At 41.6% G+C, this 24,960-nt stretch overlaps 2 protein-coding genes and 1 long non-coding RNA gene across 6 annotated transcripts in view; 2 read left to right on the top strand and 1 right to left on the bottom strand.

Annotated features, from left to right (window-relative positions):
* Positions 1-3,705: 3,705 nt before the first annotated feature.
* Positions 3,706-8,199, top strand: LOC123993283 (T-cell leukemia homeobox protein 3-like). Its single transcript, XM_046295236.1, has 3 exons — positions 3,706-4,336; positions 5,567-5,801; positions 7,027-8,199. Exons 1-3 carry the CDS (start codon positions 3,919-3,921, stop codon positions 7,208-7,210), a joined length of 837 nt encoding a protein of 278 aa, XP_046151192.1. The 5' UTR covers positions 3,706-3,918; the 3' UTR covers positions 7,211-8,199.
* Positions 8,200-8,530: 331 nt separating this feature from the next.
* LOC123993284 (Kv channel-interacting protein 1-like) overlaps positions 8,531-24,960 on the bottom strand; it is a 31,817-nt gene continuing 15,387 nt past the window's right edge. The window contains exons 2-7 of the mRNA XM_046295237.1: positions 16,378-16,502; positions 16,172-16,241; positions 15,980-16,050; positions 15,736-15,843; positions 14,072-14,239; positions 8,531-10,561 (exon numbers count right to left, since the gene is read on the bottom strand). Of these exons, the coding sequence (XP_046151193.1) occupies positions 10,514-10,561; positions 14,072-14,239; positions 15,736-15,843; positions 15,980-16,050; positions 16,172-16,241; positions 16,378-16,502 (590 nt within the window). The 3' untranslated portion in view covers positions 8,531-10,513. The remainder of the gene's footprint in view (positions 10,562-14,071; positions 14,240-15,735; positions 15,844-15,979; positions 16,051-16,171; positions 16,242-16,377; positions 16,503-24,960) is intronic.
* Positions 18,628-22,685, top strand: LOC123993285. 4 transcript variants are annotated; one of them, XR_006831416.1, is made up of 4 exons: positions 18,628-18,689; positions 18,948-19,647; positions 19,761-21,124; positions 21,341-22,685. It is a non-coding gene; the product is annotated as an uncharacterized LOC123993285 (long non-coding RNA). The 4 variants fall into 4 exon arrangements; XR_006831417.1 differs by having other exon boundaries at positions 18,948-19,817; positions 20,092-21,124; positions 21,341-22,684; XR_006831415.1 differs by having other exon boundaries at positions 18,948-20,366; positions 21,002-21,124; positions 21,341-22,681.

Here is a 24,960-nt window from a genome sequence, read left to right as displayed (position 1 = left end):
AAAATATATACAATAAAACAATCATTTTCTGTGATTGGCTTTGTCTTCCAAACCTATTTTAGCCAATAGTAGCCTGTCTACTAAGGACTTTGTGCATGCCCTGTACCCACAAGGGCAAAGCCCTACCACCCCATAGTCCTGTGTTTCATGTTCTAACACAGGCAGGGTTATCCTCGTCCCCAAAGGGACTGGAGATCCCGTTCCACCATCTCCGACCTATTGAATCATCCCACTGAGCATGTCAGCGTGCAACACAATTCCCACACTGGGAACACAATACACTGAGCATGGAAAAGAGCAAACATTATCTTTCTCTTTCATTGTAAACAGAGATTTATTCTGTCAAGCAGTGTAGGCTAATGTGAAATAGCCCCAATAAATGTTGTATGACTCAAGCTTCATTGATTGCTATAGCTGCCTGTTGCCCAGTAGCCAGCGCCAATGTCTTGGAGCTTAATATGTATATTAAACACTTTAAATATTTCATGAGGACGGCAGGAAAAGAATCGTTAGGAGCGGTAAAGTTTCATTAGCAACTCCATTTGGCTGCGAGGCAATCTCGTCCTCTACCACTGTCGCTTCTATTGCAATAAAACACATCTCTCTAGTCCCCTCTCTCCTTCCTATCCCACACTCATCTCCCCGTTTTCCCTCTCTTTCTACATATCATAATAAAACATTTGTAGATCCTCTTTAAATGCACTATTACTTACGGCTGCCTTTTCATATTCTAACATCACCCGGCACTTTAGTGACGACAGAAAAACGCGTCATTCATTATTCAAAAGAAGACGATCACGTCCCTAAGAGAGACAGAAGCCCGCTCGTGAAATTGATAACAGTGGAGACTCGTGCAATAAAAATGGAGCCCGCGGGTGCCACGAGCCCGAACCTCGATTATGCAGATCAAGTGGTAATTTCTCAAACAAATCGCACGCTTTCAGTCTTTTGTTCCCTTTTCTTTGGACTGGAGCAAATCTCTCCAGAGAACCAGAATGCCAGCTGAATAAATTGGCTTTGCAATTTTGCACGAGAATTGACGTTCTAGCAGAGGGTCATTTAGATGAAGAGAGCTCGCCAAAGTCAAGTGTTACGCCAATTACTCGACTAATAATTATAAGTGTTACAATTATTTTAGCCTACTATAGTATTGGCAGAGTTGTTTTTTGTAACCACTATTATATAATTGTTGTCAAAGGCTTTAACATTTTTGTTCGAAAGTAGGTATATATCTACACGGAGTCTTGCCAACTCCATTGGTGTCATTGTCAATCAAGCACATTATTTTTTTATAGAGTTAATATGTGTTGTATCCATTGGCGTATTTATTTGCGTATTTATTTATTTCTAGTATTTTTATGATTTACTACGGCTATTGTTATTTTATTAACCTAATTGTGATTATAGAATCCATACAGTGGGCCTATGATGCTTATATGTAGTTGCTTGTATGTAGTTTTGTCCTTGAGCTGTTCTTGTCTATTGATGTTCTGTATTATGTTTCATGTTTTGTGATGACCCCAGGAAGAGAAGCTGCTGCTTTTGCAACAGCTAATTGGGATCCTAATAAAATACCAAAAGCTTTCTCCGCAATTAGTGACATCATGGGTGGTTTTCCGGGGTACATCGGGGCTAATGTGACATAATCTCGGAAAATCTGAGGATTACACAAACTCATTTACACCCACGACCCCTGGACCAACGCTTCCCGGTCCCAGTCCGCTCATTCCATTTCCAGTGGCGCCTAGCCTATGGCACGGTTTCCGCCGCGTTCCAGAATCCACAGTGTAGCAAAAAATACGAAAAACATATAGAAAAAAGCAATGCTATATGCGTACAGATTGTCATATAAATCTAAATCGAATGTATGCAATCTAAAAAATAAATATATGTCAAACATATAATTTTATGAACCTATGAACAACATGCACAAGGAAAAGTGTTTATGATTTTAATATGACATAGCCTGATAACTATATAGACAGAAGCCTAAATGTGTACGGTCAAATGAGAGTTACCAGAGTCCAATTCATCCCCATGGAAATATGGCCACCAGCGGGGTCACATATGGCGGGGGAAACTAGCCAATTCTGCCAGTCCGTACTGCTAAATAACCACCTCAAGTTAGAGTTTTTTGATACCTCGTTTATTCGTTTACAGATAACATATGTATTGTAAACTACTTCAAAAGAATGACGACGAAATCATTATTATTCATAGAGAGATTTCCACAGGATGAATCTGAAATCCTTAACGCACGTTTGATAAGAAAAAAAACACGTTTAATGTTGCGATGGAACAGAATAGTCTAATGTGCATTGGTCAAGAAACAAACAACAAGATAACCTCCATTTATTCGTGGAACAAATTTGATCGAGTTGAAATTAATCATGAAAACAGTCCTATTCATTATAGTTACAGTTATCTATGCGTGTCAAAATGTAAACGTATTGCAACTCAAAATATAGGGTTCAATTATAAGCTCATTAATAATGAATAAATAAAAGTGAAACCTGTGTTGAAAACCTTGGCTATTATAAATAAGTTAGGTGAAAATGTTAAATAGGTGAAAGACTAGGCCTATATAACCACTAGAAATGGGGACAGAAACCCATTTCAGCAAGGCTCTAGCCAGGGTTCGAGAAACAGTTCATTGTGTCCGTCTTTTCATTGCGTCTGATGGGCAGCAGGTTCAAGCGACCATGCCGACCCACCACTTCATCTGTACTAGCCCGTGGCCTCGTCACACAATTCCCTTTTATTAACATTTGATGTGGCACAGCGGTGGTATAGTTTAGGCCTTCTCAGGACTTGAAGCATTATTCCTATTATAATTATTGATCCTGGCGTGTGTATGACATAACCCACTGGTTTACTTACAGAGGAGGAGTAAACTGTAGCTGTGAACAGATGCTCGTAATCATAACTGAGAGGTGATGCCTCGCTTATTCTATACCTTAAACCAATGGCCCTAACCAAGGACCACTTCAATCCATGACAAATAGAGAGAAACTCTTGTGTTAATAAAGGCCCTCTCGTGTTTCTCATAGAAAAAAAATCTATAATACGACTGAACTGCCTGCATTAATCTCCACTACTCCATACTGGTCCGGAGAGAGACGCACAGCCCACAACACACGAAGCGTTATGAACTGTTTTGCCGATCACAGATATACCACAGAGAGAGAGAGAAAAAGGCATACACAATAAAGAGACAAGAGCTATTGAGATAATCAACGATAAAACGGAATATTATACAAATAGGAAAGGCAATAGGAAATATAAATATAGGTAGGCCTGAGTGTTGCAACACTTGTCTATTATTTCAGTTCAATGGAAATATTATATTACAGCATACTGCATTTCCATGGAGACCGGGACAATGGTTACAAAATAGAGATTAGAAAACATGGACTCGGATCACCCTTTGAAAACCTGTAAACCCACAATGTCAAGTGAAGGATTGTCCAAACAGGTCAAATTAAAAGGTTTGGAAATCGATGCTCTGATATGGCACTAAATTGACCAACTCTGAGAGCTAGGAAGGAGTATGGTGCCAAGTGATACCCGCCATGCTTCAATCAGTCATTAAAATGACAACCAATGAACAGTCAAGGCGTTGACAGTATCAACCAATAGAATCACGGGAATGGGGCTTTTGGGGGGAAACAGCAAGACCAAGATGTTTTGACGCAGGGAGTAGAGCGTCATAGACGTCTCCAAACGCACATCAAACTTCCACTGGCGCTCCCGAGGATGATCTGAAGGAGGCCTTTCCGAAGTTGCAGACGGTCGGATTTTGAAAGGAAGATGACATTGGAGCCAACGGCATCTTCTCTTTGGCACAAACCCGCCGTTTAACCTCGTAATTTAATTTCCATCCAGTCCAGCCATCCCACAGTCTATTGAAAGGTGAGGATGGAGCGCGCACCCAGCGCCCCAAGTCCTCCTCCCAAAGCGGCCCAGCACGAACCCATCAGCTTCGGTATCGACCAGATACTCAGTAGCAGTGCTGACTCAGAGACCGGACGGACCAGCAGCAGATACGGTTCGGATACAAGCAGTGGAGACGGTTACCGTTTGGGAAGCCCAACTGGAGGGAGCGCTGCCTCCTACACTGCGCTGTCCATCTCCCTCTCCGGCATGGTACCACAGTTAGAGGACCCTGGTTTGTACGGAGTGAACTGTAGCCTGGGTAGCAGAGGAGTGATCCGGGTGCCTGCTCACAGACCGTTGACTACCTCCGGGCCGCCGCACTTGATGAGCGCTGTACCCGGGTATGGAGGCCTGTGTTACCCGTGGGTCGGGAATAGGTTCGCCAAGGAAAGGTTATCAGGTAACTTTCCGATAGAACCCTTAGCATCAAATAATGTTATTGAAAAAATAAATACACAATTTCATGCGCATTGATTTCGGTTATCTATGTTTCCCGTAATGGCAATTTTACTTTCAATGTGTTCAAGACACTGTCTGTCTGTTACAATAAGCGTGAAAACGTGAAAAGACTAATAACAACGAGAAAAATACAGCAATAAACATTTAAATAATAAAGATGATGTGATCAATAAAATAACAAGACACATTAATTAAATCTTCAACCTTTTATGCATACAAAAAAAATAATGTAGACTTACATTTTTTATTAATGTAGTCATTTAGCAGACTCGGCCCACGCAATATTACTGAAATGGTAGCCTGTTTCATTATTTCTCTTAATCATTTAGCCAATGTGAATATTACAATACTTAGCCTATACTATAGCAACGAAAATCACACAAATATTGAATTGGTCTATCAAATTGGCCTTACGAAACGAAATGAGTGAGAAAAATCCCAAACAAATAATTTGGTGCTAGAAGACCCTAAGCCCTAACTGGAGGTCAATGAAAATGGAGGCATTTACAGAGAGATAAAATAAAATATAAACATGCTATTTTGGTGGATTCCTACAATGCAATTTCAATCAATTATATGCTACAAATTAAAAAGCTATTAACATACCACGTGAAATAGGAAAACATAATAAACAATAACATTGTAGCAATTATGTTGGGAGTCATTATTTTCCACAACGATTTTTTTTCACCCAACAGTTTAGACAAAGATATGTGAAAAACTCGAAAACATTCTCGCCAAGAGTGGTCTCACATAGTTTGAATTCTAGGCCATAATACTATTGATTTATTTACATTTGTTATGTTCCAATTCGGCACCCAGAACTGAAGCCAAAATTATTAACTCCCTGTATTTACTAGGCTATGTCATGTGATTGTTTGTTCACGCTAGAGGAGGCAAAGCCTAACTTCAATAGCCAGACAGCAATAATATCTTTATCCAAAGAAAATAACCGGATAAAACAGAACTGCTCGGTTTTATTCAGACGCCAAATTAACCTATATAATATATATTCAAGACATTTATAGCCGAACCTTTGTTTTCGGGTGACGATTATGTAGGCCTACTACCAAACCTTATCAACTGTACAACAAAGTTGGGAGGCTCACCTCACTTTTCCACTGCGTAAACTCAACCTCCAGTCTGTCTGTCTTTCTGATCTCTCCATCAGCTCTCGTGCCATTTACGGTGACCAGGCGAATAGGTCATCCATACCAGAACCGCACGCCGCCCAAACGGAAAAAGCCTCGGACATCGTTCTCCCGTGTGCAGATTTGTGAGTTGGAGAAGCGCTTCCACCGGCAGAAGTACCTCGCGAGCGCCGAGCGGGCCACCCTTGCCAAGAGCCTGAAGATGACGGATGCGCAAGTCAAGACCTGGTTCCAGAACCGACGGACAAAATGGAGGTCAGTTGATCCATGAGCTTAACTGTTTACTCAAACCTTGTGTTGACCTCATATAGAGGGACAGAGGCGCAACTTTGGTTTCAGAAGTGGGGGGGGGGGTAATTATAATTATAATATATTTTTTAAATTCAGTTGGATAAACACTCCAAACAGCCTACCCGACCACTCGGAGGCATCCGCATGGTCCTAAAACACACCGTTGCCTCGTTTTGTTTCACACATAAAATTGGGGGGACCAAAAATGCAATGTCCCCCGTCACCAGTGAAGTTGCGCCCATGGAGATGGATACAGGGCTCTAGTGCCCAAAAGCCTGTTTTAGCATGGGCAGGCCATTGATGACTTTCCCCGTTTTGAAGTAGTCAACTGGCTTCCTATGGGTTCAGGAATGATCACATGATTGATTCCATCCGGGTCATCAGGAGGGATCAGCCAATGAATTACACTAGTGAGCAAACATTCCACAACTGCAGGTGGCACTAAATCGTCAAACTTGACTTTACACCTTTTCAAACAGCACACTACAGCTGACAGTATGCACCTTTTCAGTTTCTTTGCCAAGTCATAGAAGTAGTAGAAGATGAAAAGTGTCTACTTCAAAATAGACATGGCCTCAATTTGCGCTGCCCATGCTCTCACAGACACCATAAATACGATGTGATGTATATCTAAATCTATGGGTTACCTCTTCGTTTGACATGTTTTCAAATCTCATTCACCAGTCACTTCCGCTCATGTGCAATTAGTCTGGGGAGGAGGTTAGTTTTAGCTAGGCCTTAATGGGGGACTAATCATTTTTGGGTTGTGTGAATGTGTAATTGCAGAGGATTTTAAAACTAAAGGCAAACAGACGCAGGATGTTCTTACCATCATGTTTTTTCCTGGCACTGATTTCTATTCCTGGTTCTGCTGTTGGTAGGCCTACAGGATATTCCCATCGTTTTTTGGGAAGAAACATTTGGGATCTACCAGCTGGTTCCAGTTGCCTAGTGTGCTTATTGTGGGCTTGTTCAGGAGAGTCGCTATGATCTATGTACTGTGAAGCCAATTTTTTACACTTGTGTTATAAGACAAAATAAGCTGTAGATGCATATGGAAAGTTGTGGGGGTTTATAAATGTCCACTATAGGCTACCTAAGTTTGACCATTACTGAATGTCAACATATATTCTTTGTTCATAATTCAATTTTATGCAATTAATCTCTCTCTCTCTTTTTGCTCTCTCAGGAGACAGACAGCGGAGGAAAGGGAGGCTGAGCGTCAACAGGCCAATCGGCTGATCCTGCAACTGCAGGCCGACGCCCTCCACAAGTCCCTCGGCGAATCAGCAGGCTCCGACCCACTGTGCTCACATAACTCCTCCCTGTACGCCCTGCAGAACATGCAGCCCTGGGCCGAGGAGAGGGAGTAGGAGGAAGTCTTCCCCCAACCGCTGTTCCAGGGTCACACATTTGTTCATCTGTCCAATTGGGGTGATCTGATCTGATCCTAGATGATTTGTTGGTGCCAAAATGGAGGGTATGGACAGTGTGATGCCCCTTTGAGATTGTGGAGAGACTAGGCGTCTGATAGGACCACACCCTCAACCTGAATGAATGACTGCACTGTCGACATCACACAAGCACCGTTACCAGTTTCCGCAAGTGTTTTTACGCCTATCTGGCCTTATGTCACATTCCACACTGTGTCTCTATGGCTAAAGACTGAGGTTGTAGACTAAAATTGACAGGGAAGGATAGGAGGAGGAGTGTGTGTAAGGTAGAGGGATATATAGAGGGAGGAATTGGACAGGGGGGCAGAAGGATGCATGTCATGTTGGTAATGAAACTAAAACATCCTCTAATGTTTCATTTGTGACACATTTCCTAATAGGATGTAAATGTTTCATAATTTGTACTTAGGATGTATACATATGTAAATAACGATATAAACTCTTCACTTGAGATCATTTTGTTTATGTTTTTTGTGACATAGAGACATGAATGGAAAGCTTTAATTGCTCACAGCCTCTCCGCCTTGCTAAAGAAGACACTTCAAAAAGGTCACTACTTTCTTTGAAAAGTTTATTGTTAAATATCATTTTGTACAACATTTCAATATACACTGATGTGATTTTTTTCTTCCCCTTTCTGTCTGTCATTCTCGGTCTGTTAGTCTCACCTCTCTGTGCTTTGCTGATCATGAAATTAATCTTGATATTGTATAAAAGTATAGGTGAAGGTAAGGTAATAGGGGAACTGTGAAATAAGGGATTCTGTGTTTTGTTGTCAGTAAGTGTTCACATTGATTAGGCTATTGTCAACACCACCCATGTCATGGCTTTCATTCCTGTATTCTCAGTGACAAGCTCGCTCTCTCTCTCTCTCTCTCTCTCTCTCTCTCTCTCTCTCTCTCTCTCTCTCTCTCTCTCTCTCTCTCTCAAACACATGCAAGCAGGAACACAGACTTCACACAAGGCAGTGAATTATCAGAGGAGTTGTGTGTGTGTGTGGGGGGGGGCTACTTTGACTCTTCAGCCATCATTCACTTTTGGGGATGGCCGCTTTCACTGAGCGGGAGAGACAGGGGGCAGAGGGAATGGGAAGGAACGACAGGGGGGGTGACTCTTGCATATTCCAAAAATATCATTACCTTCCTGTTTCTATCTTCACCTCCTTCCTCCCCTCCCAGCTCCTCTGCCTCTTCTCTCCATCCCTCTGTCTCTTTCTCTCTGGATAATCTCTCTCTCTCTCTCTCTCTCTCTCTCTCTCTCTCTCTCTCTCTCTCTCTCTCTCTCTCTCAGAGTTGTTACTGCACAGGATACCATGCACACACCTATATTGGCACAAAACAAGCATAAGAATACACTTCAAAATAGTGCTGAGCGAATAGCGCTTTTTGAGGTCGGTTCAGTTTTGGTTTTTGAAAAATAATCGCGGTTTTCTTATTTTTTACAATAAATGCATTGTTCAATGTTCAATGTTCAATGCTGTAACAACAATGAATAAAATAATTGATGGTAGTGAGTGGCAGCCTATTACTATCAGTTATTAGGCTCTAAACCATAATTTATTCACATAACTTTACTTACAGTGAATTAAATATTTTGGTTATGTATATTACATATTTGTTTTTAGTATGATGACACTAAGATATGCAATTACTGCATACCACTTATTAACAAACCATCCCTTGTTCACATTACTTTAATAAAATATTTCAGTTGTTGTGTATATTTTCTTAAATTTCATTTGTTGACTTAATATTTTATAGAATATTTATTCATCTCTGCTTAGGCTGTAGCTGCCAGCCAGCCATCCATCTCTGTTCTCCCAGAGTCATCCTTCCAGATAGGAGGCTTACATAGCTGGTTAGCTGCCAGCTGTCTGATGAAATCACATTTGAAGTAGTTCTATAAAGTAGATAAGGCATACTTTTAACACTGCTAAATAACAACTATCAATCAATTAGATGCATTGTCGGGTAGAGATACATAAGCAACCGGATTCTAGCCCTCTCCTATCTCTCTGTGTCTGTCTGTCGGGCCACACAGGCTTGCCCGGCAAAGAACCAATGAGAACAGGAGGCAACTAGCTGTAGGCAATGGATTCTGGTCAATGTAGTTCATTACCACGTTTTCGGCGCTTAACTCTGATGAGCTGGACAACATGTCCCAGAGAGAAATCTCTCTAGAGAAATGGCACAAATGGTGCACAACTAAATGGAATTCAAATAATGGAACCAATGTCCGTCAATTAGTTATTTACAAACTGAAAATAAACCAACATTTCAGTTATTCGCTCAGCACTACTTCAAAATTGCCATAGGCCACAGAACATTCAATCCAGGCTCTGTGGGTGGGAATATCATCTGGCCAGATTGACAGACAAAGAGGCAGATGAACGGAGCTCAGTGCAGACAGAAAGATAGAAGCCAAAAACACAATGACACAAGGCACCACAACACAAAAAACATTGACTAACCCTAACACACATACATGAGTGCTGTATTTAGCGGGGTTAGGACTGACTTGTTTTAAATGTATATTTCTTAATATGTTGCGGTCAAATACAGATCACATGAATTCTACAAATGAAAATGTACAGGAAATGTCCTCAATTTGTATCTGTAAACTGTATTTGTGGTGAAATTGAGGCCAGGATTCAATCCAAGGAGTGTTATAGAGCAGCGCACTGACTGTCGACAGTGCAACTTTTTAGGGCAACTTCCCTGACGTTCAAAGAGCTCGCTCTATAGTGCACCTCGGATTGAATCCCGGCCTGACACAGTGTAGGTATGTGTGTATGTCTCTATAATGTCAGTATGTCAATTAACAGGTGTTATATACACTCTCTGGGAGAACAGTAACCATAACAACGACGACAACATCAACAGAACAAGACAGAGAGTTCGGACCAAGGGTGAAAGGTTACAGGGTCACAGGAAGATCAAAAACAGGTACAAGGGGTCAGAGGTCAGTGGGAGGGGTCATAACCCAGCCCGTTGATTGGTCACTGCCATTGTAACGTGATGGTGAGACACTGTGCCACACGGCAGATGCATATAGCTGTTGCTGGGCGGCCAGTGTTGAGTACCTCTCATAACCATGCTGACGGCAAAGTTTATGTGTGTCCCTTTTTGCCATTAAATGGTGGGCTGCTCTTTCTTCTCACAGGTCAAAGGTCTTTCCGATCTCTCTTTCTTTTTCCCACTGTGTCTCTTTTGTCTGTTTTATTTATATGACGTTTTCGAAAAGCTGCAGGGACCTCATGATGTTTTCATCCTGGGGAAGAAAGTATGAAAAAAAAGGAGAAAGCTGATCATGAGGAAAAAAACAGTAACACCTCTGAACTTGCACATACACAGTGGTGGAACAAGTACCCAACTCTTCTACTTGAGTAAAATTAAAAAAATATCTTCATAGAAAATGACTCAAGTAAAAGTAAAAGTCACCCAGTAAAATTCTACATGAGTAAAAGTCTAAAAATATTTGTTTTAAAATATACTTAAGTATCAAAAGTGAAAGTATAATTCAAATTCCTTATATTAAACAAACCTGATGGCACCATTTTCTTGTTTTTTAATTTATGGAAAGCCACGGGCACACTTCAACATTCAGACATAATTTACAAACGAAGCATATGTGTTTAGTGAGTCCACCAGATCAGAGTTAGTAGGGATGACCAGGGATGTTCAGTTGATAAGTGCTTGAATTTGACTATTTTTCTGTCCTGCTAAGCATTCAAAATGTAACGAGTACTTCCGTGTGTCAAGGAAAATGTATCGAGTAAAAAGTACAATATTTTCTTAAGGTATGTAGTGAAGTAAAAGTATTCAAAAATATAAATAGTTCAGTAAAGTACAGATAGCACAAAAAAACAACTTAACTAGTACTTTAAAATATCTTTACACTACTGCACATACTGTACAGTGCTCAGTGTAGTACTCTGACTGTATCACATAAGTACCACTAGGTGGCAACGAAGACTGAGAAGAGGTTATAAATGAAAATGTCTTACTCAGGCAGTTTAAAATAGAGTACCACATTATGAGTCATAATACCCAAAAGCCTAGCGGTCAAACAAGGAAATGGTTCCAATAATATTTCCACCATTCATTTTTCCCATACGCAATTTTAGAAACACTTAAAATAAGGGCTGTGTTTCATGTAGGCTTACCCGGGTGTGACGTTTACATTTCGTGTACATTACGTGTACATTTCTCTAGGACAAGGTAACTTCTATCAACACATTTGCCTGTATTTACCCCCCAAAAATCAAACACTAATTAGCTGTTAATGTGACAATCATAAAAAACTACAAATGATGAGCTGTGGAGGCCCATGCGCCTGACATCAATGTCCACATTTTCATTGAATAAATCATTTTGACAGTAACCTTCCAAAAATTCATTCATAAACCTTGTTTTAACTGACATATGTACTCGGAAGCAGAATGTTTGTTTCTTGGGCTTCGGGTATGTGACTGAAAAAGTGCCCTAGGTCTTGAAAAATAGTGCAATGAGTGGCGCTTACTCAGGTCTTCAAAAGACCATTTCAGACCGAGAGCCTAATGCTTCTTGGGTAGTTCTTTATGAGTTTTAGTTTACAAAATAATCTCTCCGCAGAGGCAACAGTTACAGGGATGGTAAAAAAAAACACTTGAAAATCATAACAACATCAGGAAAACTGGGTTGAAGGGAGTGGTGCTGCAAATACAGCAGTTTCGCAACCGTCCCTTATCACTGGTATATCTTGGCGTGCATTATTCAAGAATACGTTTACATTGTGTGCAGCGCCATGAACATACAATGCACAATGTCTCAATGTCCGGCCCTGCAACCTGGACCTACAGGCCGTGGTGAATACATTTGCTCACAAAAATGCAAGGCAACGCAGTCACATGCTGTAGCTACGATAGGCCTGTACGTGAAAAAGAGAGACAAGCACAGACACAAATATACTTTCTTCTAAGAGAAACAAAGAGAAAAAGAAAGACACAGAGAGAGAGAAAGCAAGGACGACTTCAGCGGACCAGGGGTGTCTCTCAAATTGGCTTTAATTTCATTGAATTTGATTCAATTTAATTTACCTTGAATACCGCAGCCCATTTGTGTAGGCTATTAGCCAGACAGAACTCACTAAGCTCAACAACAAACAATGGCTGAATATATCCTCAAGCCAAGTACTTTTTTCTTAATTGTAAGGCTGTTTGATGTGTAATTTTGATTTTAAAACATGTATATAAATAGCAACTAAATGCGGTATCTAGCTATAGACAGTACACTGCATAATGAAAGCGTCCCTAGTAAGCTAGTGTTTTGAAGGTGGACTGACTGTATTATTTGGAATGAATAGACTGGCTTCAAGCATAACAACTTTCTATCCAAGCTGGGAGAGAGCCCGAGGATGGCTCATGTCATGCAGGTTCCGGCAGGCTATACAGGACAATTTCTTTTTTATCAATTGGTAGCTGTCGCATCAAACATTTATTTTACAATCTGCCCTGTTAAAATGTCCAACTTTAATTACTGAACAAGAAATTACATTATTTCCACCAGCCAGCAGTCTACTGTAAACGGCAGCATTTCGACACCATGTACAGCTTTAATGAAATGTTAGGCTTAACATGAGAAAATTACAACCAAATAGGCCTACCAATAAACATTTATCCATTAGCTAAAGCACAGTGATAGGCTCATATGCCCTGGGTCCAGAGAAAGCATGTCATCGATTCAATAGGCAGCCACGCAGACATGTAGCTATTTCAGCACCATGGACAGTGATCGGTAGTCTATAGTTTGTGAGTTCCTGTCCGGCTGATGCGTTAAAAAAAAATTGTGGGGGGGGGGGGAATCCAACCTTGCAGGGATCTAGAGAAAACTGCATTATGGCAGTGGTGTGAGACCAATGGCTCTGGTCTACTTACTGTCCTCTCCCTGCTCTCTCCACCCGCCCCACCCGAGCTGAACAAATGAGGGAATGGGGTGTCTCGCTTTCTCTGCGGTCTCTGGTAAAGAGTAAAGACCAACAGCAGGGAGAAATGATAGTGTAGGATTATTATAGAAGTTATATTATTTTCTAAGTCACTGTTGTGTAGTTCTAAAATGACTAACTTCACAAAAGTGTTTGGAATTGTAATGATAATTGATTATTGACTACCTTACTCTATTCTGATTGGTCAGATGTTTGTTGATGGTTAGAAGGGTACAGGAAATATTTGAGTTGAAGAGTGCTGGCCTAATGGCTGCGAAAAAGGTCAGTTGATCATCACATTTGAATAAGAGTAGACAGTCTCCATCCAGGGTTCGTTTACATAGAGAGTGATCAACCCACCATCTAAAACCCTCAAACTACAATAGTATTATACAGGATTAAGTGGGAGGGATGTTTAATGATCAAATCCAATTTTATTTGGTAAAAGTGACTAGGCAATCAGGATAGATAATAAACAGAGTAGCAGCAGCAGTATGTGTGTGTGTGTGTGTGTGTGTGTGTGTGTGTGTGTGTGTGTGTGTGTGTGTGTGTGTGTGTGTGTGTGTGTGTGTGTGTGTGTGTGTGTGTGTGTGTGTGTGTGTGTGTGTGTGTGTGTGTGTGTGTGTGTGTGTGTGTGTGTCAATATGCATGTGTGTGTGTATTTTGTCTGTGAGCATATGCAGTGTGTGTGCGTGTGCGTGTGCGTGTGCGTGTGCGTGTGCGTGTGCGTGTGCGTGTGCGTGTGTGTGTGTGTGTGTCCATGGCAGTGTGTGTATAGAGCCAGTGATAATCATAGAAGTCCAGAGAACTCCAATTTACCTCCTGGCAGGACAGAATGAACTCATCCAGAGTGACTACTCCATCTCTGTTCTTGTCCATCTTCTGGAAGAAAGCATCCACATGTTGTTTGGGAGTCTCTGTCTTCAGGGCAGGGTAGGTGTACTTCCCCATCATGTCATATATCGCTCTGACGATGTCTGTCATCTCCTGTAACACACACAAAAGCACAGTTTGTCTGTCAGTGGATGTCGAATGTGAAACAAAACACACAATTATTTAGAAATGTACTACACATGTATTTATTTGATTTGATTGAACCTTTATTTAAATAGGCAAGTCAGCTAAGAACAAATTCTTATTTACAATGAAGGTCAAAAGGCCTTCTGCGGGGACGGGGCTCGGATTTAAAATAAAAATAAAAATATTTAAATATAGGACAAAACACACGCAAGAGAGACAACACAACATTACATAATGTGAGACATAAGACAACAACATAGCAAGGCAGCAACACATGACAACACAGCATGGTAGCAATACAACATGACAACAACATGGTAGCCGCACAAAACATAGTACAAACATTATTGGACACAGACAACAGCACCAAGGGCAAGAAGGTAGAGACAACAATACATCACGCAAAGCAGTCTCAACTGTCAATAAGAGTGTCCATGATTGAGTCTTTGAATGAAGAGATGGAGATAAAACTGTCCAGTTTGAGTGTTTGTTGCAGCTCGTTCCAGTTGCTAGCTGCAGCAAACTGAAAATATGGGCGACCAAGGGATGTGTGTGCTTTGGGGACCTTTAACAGAATGTGACTGGCAGAACGGGTGTTTTTGTGGAGGATGAGCGCTGCAGTAGATATCTCAGATAGGGGTGAGTGAGGCCGAAGAGGGTTTTATAAATAAGCATCAACCAGTGGGTCTTGCGACGGGTATACAGAGATGACCAGTTTACAGAGGAGTATAGAGTGCAGTGATGTGTCCTATAAGGAGCATTGGTGGCAAATCTGATGGCCGAATGCTAAAGAACATCTAGCCACTCAAGAGCACCCTTACCTGCCGATCTATAAATTACGTCTCCGTAATCTAGCATGGTTAGGATGGTCATCTGAATCGGAGTTAGTTTGCCAGCCGGGGTGAAAGAGGAGCGATTACTATAGCGGAAACCATGTCTAGATTTAACTTTAGCCTGCAGCTTTGATATGTGCTGAGAGAAGGACAGTGTACTGTCTAGCCATACTCCCAAGTACTTGTATGAGTACTTGTATGAGGTGACTACCTCCAGCTGAGTATAAGACTTTATCATCTACATACAAATGGATGAGAGAGCTTCTTACTGCCTGAGCTATGTACTCCCTTAGTGACAAGCAATGGCTGAGACAGCAGATCTTCTGACTTTGTACACCGCACTCTTTGAGAAAGGTAGTTAGCGAACCAGGCCAAATATCCCTCAGAGACACCAATACTCCATTCCACAAGAATGGAATGGTCTACCGTATCAAAAGCTTTGGTCAAGTCAATTAAAATAGTAGCACAACATTGCTTAGAATCAAGAACAAGGTTGCAGTGACACATAACCTGAGCGGAAACCAGATTGCATAGCAGAGAGAATACTGTAGACATCAAGAAAGCCAGTCATAAACTGTATGCTGTACCCACTTGCATGTGCACCTCACACACACACACACAAACAAACACCTCCTTGTTGATGTAGCCATCTCTGTTTATGTCATACAGGTTGAAAGTCCACGTCAACTTCTCCCTCACTGATCCCCTCAGTAAGATGGACAGAGCCATGACAAAGTCCTGGAGGAGGGAGAGAACGAGACACGGTCACAGGGAGAACAAGAGGAAGAGTGATCCAGCATGGAATGCACAATGGTTAACAGATCAGAGGATCATGAGGGGGGGGGGGGTTGAGACGCGGTAGAGGAATGTTAACCTCAAACTTGATGGATCCGCTGTGTGCTGAGTCAAAGGCGTTGAACAGGTAGTGTGCGTAGGAACTGGCATCTGAAGAGCATTGGAGAGAAGAGAGATTCATGTCACTCTTTATGGGCTTACAGAACACAACCACTACACAACTAAACACCTTTACAAGTTATGGAGACACGTAAACAAACTAATTTCTTACCTCCATGGGGAAAGAACTGGGCGTATATCTGTTTGAAGGTGTCCTCGTTCACCACCCCACTAGGGCACTCCTACGGTGGAAATAGAAAGAAAGACGGAGAGACAAAGAGAGAGAGAGAGAGAGATCAGCCATAGAGACACATTGGTGATGGACAGAGTGATGACGTGATGGAGAAATGGAATGAGAAGTACAGACGGACGACATACGTTTTTGAAGCCACGGTAAAGGACTTGTAGCTCTCTCTTGCTGAAGTTGCTCTGAGCCTCCAGTTTATCCAGCCCTTCTGGCCGATGACACACAATGCTCATCTCAAAATCATCATCAATTTTATCTGGAGAGAGAGACATACATACCGTAGATATGAGATTTTCGCAAAAGGTTGCATTTTCATCAGCCATGGAAAATAGAAATAGAAATAGGATGGGAGAGAGAGAGAGAGAGAGAGAGAGAGAGAGAGAGAGAGAGAGAGAGAGGAAGTATAGAGTGGTTCAGGTAATAGAGGGCACAATAGGACAGTGGGAGAGATGGAGCAGAGAGAAAAAGAGAGACAGGAGGGTAGAGAGAGTGACCTCAGTGACCTGATCATTAACAATTCATTACTGCCTCTGCCAGAGGGGAGGGGACCAGAGGACGGACAGACGGGCACACGGGCACACGCGCACACACACTCCTCCAGGCCATTTGGTTTCATCCTGGTGGCAGAGCTGTCTCTGTCAGTGTCTCATTAGTGAGGGGGTGGAGAGTGCTGATTCCAGCCCGAGGTGAGGTAATTCAGACACAACTCACCTGGGAAGCCAAGTGACACTTACGTTACAGGCGCTCTGACAGATGCACTGTTCAATGGTACCGTACTGTCACACATGCACTGACACACAAAACCAGCCTCACACAGAGCTAGGGTTGCAAAGATACTGGTATTTTACCAAAACTACTGTTATTTTACCAAAGCTACTGGAATCTACAGTAATTTGGGTAATTAACAGCAAATCTATGGCAATCTATCGTAACTTTGATAATGTATACTAACCATACTACTTTTGTTAACCTAAAACATTTATTCATTTATTTCAGCAGTATTCCTTTTTTGAGCCTGCTTTAAATTATGTACGGCTTATAACGGCTTCAAAAAGCCTTCATAAACACTACTTAAATGTGTGACAAATCATTTATAACCATATGTCATTCTTTATAAAGGGTTCATAAATGTGGCATAACTGTGGGACATGATTCAAATGTGGCATAACCCACTATGTCAAATGTGACATAAACCTGTGCTTTATAAATGGTGACATAAGCGCCACTTAATAAAGGCCTTATAAATCATATTCAATAGAGGCTTCACAAAGCATTTCTAACCCTGTCATGTATCTTGGTAGAGCATTGCAACGCCAGGATATTGGGTTCAATTCTCGGGACCACCCATAAGTAAAAATGTATTCACGCATGGCTGTAGGTCACTTTGGATAAAAGTGTCTGCAAAATGTTATATTATATTTCACTAAGACATTTTTAGGATGGCTCAACCTCTTTCCCTCTTCGGTGCATAGTCAATATTGGACCTGACCTCAACTTCCCCCAAAATGCTGTGCTGCAAGATGACACACACTCTAAAGTGCAGTCTCTCACATCAAACATCATCGTTAGGGCATCCATTACATTTTTTAGCCTACTTCTTTTTTTTGCCTAAATTCTGTTTTCTTAGTTTTGTTTTCCCAGGTTTTGGATTTCCCACGGGTTTTTTTTCAATAGAAAAACTAAAACTTTTGATTTTCTGTCTTCACAACAATGCTTAACCCACATCAGGGGGTGACTTTTGAGTTATGAAGGAAATGAATGAAACGTAGATTTGTAATTGAGTGGAATTGCCCTTTAATTCAGTGAGCATGCCCTGCATTGTTGTTCGATTAGCGGGTTTTCTGTAGTGCGTTATGCACACATGTGATATGATTCGGGTGACACCGGAATGGGCATACTCTACTAACTGGAGCTTCACGTGAAGGAAAGAGTAGCGGAGGATGGAGTTCGCTTCTGCTGCAGTGTTCATGGTAAAATATTAGCATTGTGGCTGTGCTTCGAGTAAAAGGCCAGGAACACTACGTATTATTCAGAGCCCCACGAAAGGACACAATATACAGTATACATCCTAGAGATCCTACTGAGCATTCCCTAACATACTTTTACTTTGGCACCCATGATAGTTATTGCAGTAAGCCAATATGTATTCCATATACAGCGATTCGCATTGGCGGCATTTATTTATTTAAAACCCAAATGTAATGCAAATTTAACTTAAATATGAACAAATATGAATAATTTTAATGCTTCAACAATAATTGTTCAAATATCATGAATGGTTATCGAATATTCTATACTATTACGTGGGATACTTTTATTTAGAACATTTCGTAAATTCCGTGACCCGGAAGTACTTTTTTTGTGTGTTGCTGACGAGACGCTGAACATGTGACGAGTTTGAACATCAAATGGCAACTTGTGCTGCCACCGGACAGTAAAAAAAGTAAATTAAGCTTTATTTATTATAATATAAATGATTTTGTTGTAGTTAAGTGTTGAGTTAGATTACATACAGTAGCTACCTCAGTTGTTATTTTAAATCATTTCGGTGACTTCACCTAAATGTAGCTTGCGATCAGGCTCAGCTAAATGCAATTCACCTTAGACACAGCCATGTCTCATAGTCACGTTATGACATTTGTAAATTAAAGAGAAATATAATAATAGGAATTTAATGGAGTTTCCCCTTCTTCCCATTTAGAGTTTCTGGCGCAGCACAGCAATGGTCTTATCCAGATGGTGGGACAAAGGCATTTCCTAACAAACATGCTAACGTTCTTTGTTGTTACCTTTAAGGTTGGAACCAACCAGCAGTAACTCCAGCAGGAAGAAAGACAATACGTTTTAGCTGTTGGTGATCATTTCCTAAGTGTTGATACATTGGTGTTTACGCCATTAAGCCTGTATGTATGTGTTATTAATGACCAAAGGTGTCTGACCTTTTAGTAAGCACAGCGTCATATGATAAGACATTTATGTGTATGTTAGTAATGACCAAACGGGTCTGACGTTATAGTAAGTACAGCACCATATGATATAAGGCATTTATGTACAGTACCAGTCAAAAGTGTGGACACAGCTACTATAACACATATGGAATCATGTAGTAACCAAAAAAGTGTTCTCTCTTTCTCTCTCTTTCATACACACACAATTACTCCATTGTCCAACTATTAGCCCATAACAATACAGCAATAGTCATAGACATCAATACTCATAGCTGTCTTCCATTCATAAGGAAGTAATACCAGAGTTTTGCACAGTACAGATTTAGAACCTTTTAACTCTATTTGCTCAGCAGGCTAACACGGTCAAGGGACACATACTATCCGGGTTGATATTCAGCATAGTAGTGGTGCCAGTGGTAACTACTCACCCTCAACATGGATGACCCCCACAAGGTGCAGTAGTTTAACCGCCCCGCAGATCAGAAGCATAATAGCTATGATATGGAGACTGCTCGCCTCATGTTCTCCCTCATTATCCATCTCTCCTTTATCTCTACATCTATCAGGTCTACCGCTGGTTTTTTGCCTTTCTTCCTGTTCTCCTATCTTTCCCTGCTCTGGCGGTACGTATGTAAACTTTCTACAGGACGTATCCCACCCCTCTCTCTCTCTCTCTACTTCTGTCTCCTCTCACTGACTGCAACCACTATCATTCTACCTGCCTCGCTCTCTCTCTCCACCTCTTCCCTCCTTATCCCCCTCGCCCATCTCTTTCTCTCCCTCTTACCTTCGCACCATGCCTGTGACCCTCACTCCCCCTATCCCCAGTTTCCCGCTCTCACACTCATTCCCTCCCCCTTTCTCTCTGTTTAGTAATAGAATGTCCTTCACTCTCAGGATGGACACCACCTCCAGGGCAAGAGATGAACCACTGAACCTACCAGAACAATGATACACTCACCTTCAACCTGCCAGCTGTGTGTGTGTGTGTGTGTGTGTGTGTGTGTGTGTGTGTGTGTGTGTGTGTGTGTGTGTGTGTGTGTGTGTGTGTGTGTGTGTGTGTGTGTGTGTGTGTGTGTGTGTGTGTGTGTGTGTGTGTGTGTGTGTGTGTGTGTGTGTGTGTGTGTGTGTGTGTACTGTACATCACAGAGCTGTGCTTAACTTGCTTGAAGGTAACTTTGCTAAATTGACGTTATATCCTTTAAATGATACACAATTACAATAGACACAAGTTATTGTCCCCCATGTAAACCAACCAGTGACGCCAAGAGCTTTTATTTTTACCTAGAAAATACATTCCACTGTATGTGTAGGCCGTCATTGTAAATAATAATTTGTTCTTAACTGACTTGCCTAGTTAAATAAAGGTTAAATAAAAATGTAATATACAAATGAATAAAGTAAAATCAACTTGCAGTAATTAAAATTTTACCAGTAGAGGGAGGCAGACTCTCTTGAAAGATTAGATCCCTGACTGCCATTGTCCACTTCCTCCTTTCATATTGGTCTAATGGTATTATTCCAGAACCTGTTCAGCACTTTGAACATGTCTTGTCAGGGTTTCCTTACAATGGAATGGGCGGAAGGTAGCCTAGCAGTTAAGCAAGTTGGGCCATTAACCAAAAGGTTTGAATCCCCAAACTGACTAGGTGATTCTATTTTTGTCAATGTGCCCTTGAGCTAGGCACTTAATCCTAATTGCTTCTGTAAATCTCGCTGGATAAGCGTGTGATGTAAATAAGTGTATGCATCCCTATTCTTCTCCTCTGTCGTCCTATTTAAACTGATCCCGGTAATCCTTCTGTAGGAGACGCTCGTTTGCATAATCTGAATCAGGCAAGGGCTACAGCTGCTTCTCATTGGCTGTTTAACAGCGAGGAGCACTCGCTAAGAAGCATAACCACCACTCTGACATCACAACACTGAGCAGGTACAGTGCCTTCAGAATGAATTTGCACCCCGTTTCCACATTTTGTCGTGTTACAGCCTGAATTTGGAATGGATTACATTGAGATGTGTCACTGATCCACACACAATACCCCGGTATGTCAAAGTGGAATTATGTTCTTAGAAATGATCAACAACCAATTTGACAGAGCTTGGAAGACTTTTTGAAAGAATAATGTGCAAATATTGTTCAATCCAGGTGTGTAAAGCTCCTAGGCCCCAATTCCGACCCAATTAAGAGTGTCTAAAGGGAACGTAGCATTGGAAGAGCATGCTATTCACCCACTATTCGTTTTGGGTGGAGATGGAATAAATGAAGACGTGGCGGAGGTGTTTCTACAGCTACACCGTATTCTGACCTGGACTTCATTCCCTCATAATTACACCACCTTTACACGTGAGGAAACCATGAGTAAGGTCAAGCGAACCTGCCGGTTCCAAGTGGAAAAAGCATCTACTTTCCTTTTCCTAATGGAAATAACAGAATTTCCCGTGCACATTTATAATTTTATTTATAAATTGCTAAGTGCTATTGATAAGAGCTGGGTAAATGAGTAATCTGTAGAAGGGGATTGTAAACACAAATGGTAATTGTTTTAGATGATTTTTCCTTATGATCCCTGGTGATTAATGTGATCTAGCCATATGGAAGCAAACTGAAAGTCATATCAACTATAATCATCTATTGCGGCCCCTTTTCCATGGTCAAATTGGAAATAAACCGTTTTGCCGTTATTCTAAATTTGAATTGTGTGCCCTCGTAATTTGCACGGATGAAATGTGGAGACTAATGCTAGACATCAGTAGGGCTGATGAGTTGATCTATGCACTTTGTTTTGATTCTGTGCCAAGGCTTTTCTCCATTTTATTTGACCGTTTGTAACATGTTAAATATTAGCCACTATCGGGAGCCACCGTTAGTAATACCCACGTGCATGTATTTTTGCATCATTCCATTCTGTTTACCTCTCTTCCCTCTGTCACATCCTTGTAGTTGTACAATCGTTTGAGACATGTAGCCTCATTATGGAACCCAGACCACGCGTAGCAGGTTAAACCTGGAGCCTGGCGCACAGTTCACAACGACTGGATCGTAGTCGTATGATCAGGGAGGATCAGGGTAGATTTAGGGTAGACTGTTGTTCAACCCCTATCATGCGCCTTTTCCCCCCACCTTCCGATATTTTGTGGACTGAACTTGAATATGGCAACTTTCAGGGTGAATCAAACCACTGTACTTTTTAGTCACTGTTATATTTTGTGTGCAAAGGTTCATTTTTGTACTTTCCTAACACTAAAACGTGACTGAATAATCTACATGAATGCATCTACCAGTTGGTGCTGAAACAGACGAATATGCATAGATGGCTTTCTTTCTTGGCAGCCTATATTCTGACCCTGTTCTCTCAATGTGTTCTAATGAGTCTGTCGACCAAATTCTAATTAAAAGTACACCTTATTTAAACGGATGGCTGAAGACAAATGTACTTTTAAAGCCCATTGAATGAAAACTCCATGAGAATATCTGTTGGCAACTCAACAAGGCAAGTGTGAATCGCCAAATACTGAGAAGTGTGTAGGAAAGGCGTGTATAGGAAGGGCATACATTCCTAAGTCAGGATCGGGACCTTAGACTTGCCCAGGGTGATGGAGTTTTTCTTCCACTTTGACACGACAGAGTATTTTGTGTAGGTCGTTGACAGAAAAATAACAATAAGTCCATTGTAATCCAACTTTGTAACAAAAAAAATGTGAGCAAAAGTCAAGGGGCGTGAATACTTTCTGAACGCTCTATATATGGATCCCTAACATAGACATATTACACACACAAATGTATTACCACAGCCTTACCTCATACACCCAGTGGAAATAAGATACTCGTTTTTAAATCCCATTTGACTAAAGCAACTTTATCGACTTCAGGGTGGCAAATTGGCATACCTCCAACATACACACGCCAATAAATCACTCATATTTGAGGCAGCACTACTGCCAATGTATGTAATCACCAGCCTTTTGAATGTCTCACTATGTCCAAAACGGACACACAGAGAGTGGCATCTCCACACATTCTTAGAGAGTGCAAAAGCAACACACCCATTAAAAAACAGGCAGAAACTGACCGACAAAAGATTCAGCAAACACACACACCACTGCACTAATTATTACGCTAATGCCACGAGACAGTCGGTGTGAAAGGCATTAGAGTTGATCCGTCCGCTCATCCCCATGGACAAGAAGAGAGGCTTCAGCATATATGGTGTCCGCAGATGAAGACACACATACACTACTAGATAGTCAACTGAGGGTAGCCGTCACAGGATGTCTTGGTTAATAAGCACTCTCACACCCTGCAATACAAAGTCTACACCACAGTGTGGGTGAGCGAAGGAACGGGAGGGAGGGAGGGAAAGGGGATTGAATGGGAGAGGTGGATGAGAGAGAGAAAAAGAGGGATTTTGAAGGGTTGGGATGAGAGCGAGGAGAAAGATGCAGATGATACAGTCTGAAGTGTGTGGGAGAGAAAGACGGAAGGAAAGAGAAAAAGAAGAGTGAAATGAGCAAGAGAGATACGAGAGCACAACTGAAGAGGGAGGAAGGAGACAGATTGGGGGCAAAAAAAAGACGAGGTTGACAGAGAGAGCAGGGGAGGAAGAGATGTGGAGAGAGAGAGAGAGATGACGAGGAAAGACACAAAGGGACAGAAAGTATGAGAGCGAGAGTGGCAGGGAGAGAGAAGATGAAGACAACATTGCTTCAGGGCGCCAGGTGAGGGAGGGAACGGTGGAGGCGGAAGAGAAGGAATGAACAATTCACCAGAGAGAAAAAGCCTCTATTGAGACTCAGACTGACTGTCCCAGAAGACACAGACTGTCACAGAGAGAACATCAGAGAGATAGAAAGACCCAGAAACAACAGGATAACACACGTCCAGAGCACAGCGTTGTTATGATAAAGTGATGACATGACAATGCATTGCCAGAATAGGACTATAATCACCTTAAACATATCACATTATCTGCAACATGTCACAAGGGATATCTGACGTTCTCACGGCCTTGTATTGAACACAGAGTAGGCCTAGCACACACCATTGATATGTCAAGACACAAAAACTATATTTAATCATGTACGTGTTCATGTACAGTATGTCAGTATTTCATAATATAAAACGTGATATGTTAACCAATGGGATTTACACTAAACAAAAATAAGAAACCCAACATGCAACAATTAACAGTTCATATATTGAAATCAGTCAATGGAAATCAATTCTTTAGGTTTCACAGGACTGTGAATACAGATATGCATCTGTTGGTCACAGATATGTTTTACAAAAAAGGTAGGGGTGTGGATCAGAAAGCCAGTCAGTATCTGGTGTTATCACCATTTGCCTCATGAAATTTTGGAATCTTGTCCCACTCCTCTTCAATAGCTGTGCGAAGTTGCTGGATATTGGCGGGAAGTGGAACACGCTTTCGTACACGTCGGTCCAGAGCATCCCAAACACGCTCAATAGGTGAAACATGAGGTAATGGCGGCGGACAAATGGCACGACAATGGGCCTCAGGATCGCGTCACGTTTTCTCTGTATATTCAAATCGCCATCGACAAAATGCAATTGTGTTCGTTGTTCATAGCTTATGCCGGCCCATACTTGAAGCCCACCGCCACCATGGGGCACTCTGTTCTCAAAGTTGACATCAGAAAACTGCTCGCCCACACAACTCCATACACGCTGTCTGCCATCTGCCAGGTACAGTTGAAACCGGGATTAATCCGTGAAGAGAACACTTCTCTCCAGCCTGCCAGTGGCCA

This window comes from Oncorhynchus gorbuscha, linkage group LG13 (genome assembly GCF_021184085.1).
Source record: "Oncorhynchus gorbuscha isolate QuinsamMale2020 ecotype Even-year linkage group LG13, OgorEven_v1.0, whole genome shotgun sequence".
NCBI classification, from domain to species: Eukaryota; Metazoa; Chordata; class Actinopteri; order Salmoniformes; family Salmonidae; genus Oncorhynchus; species Oncorhynchus gorbuscha.
The sequence above is the reverse complement of the archived record's forward strand: the minus strand, read 5'-3'. Positions and strand labels throughout refer to the sequence as shown.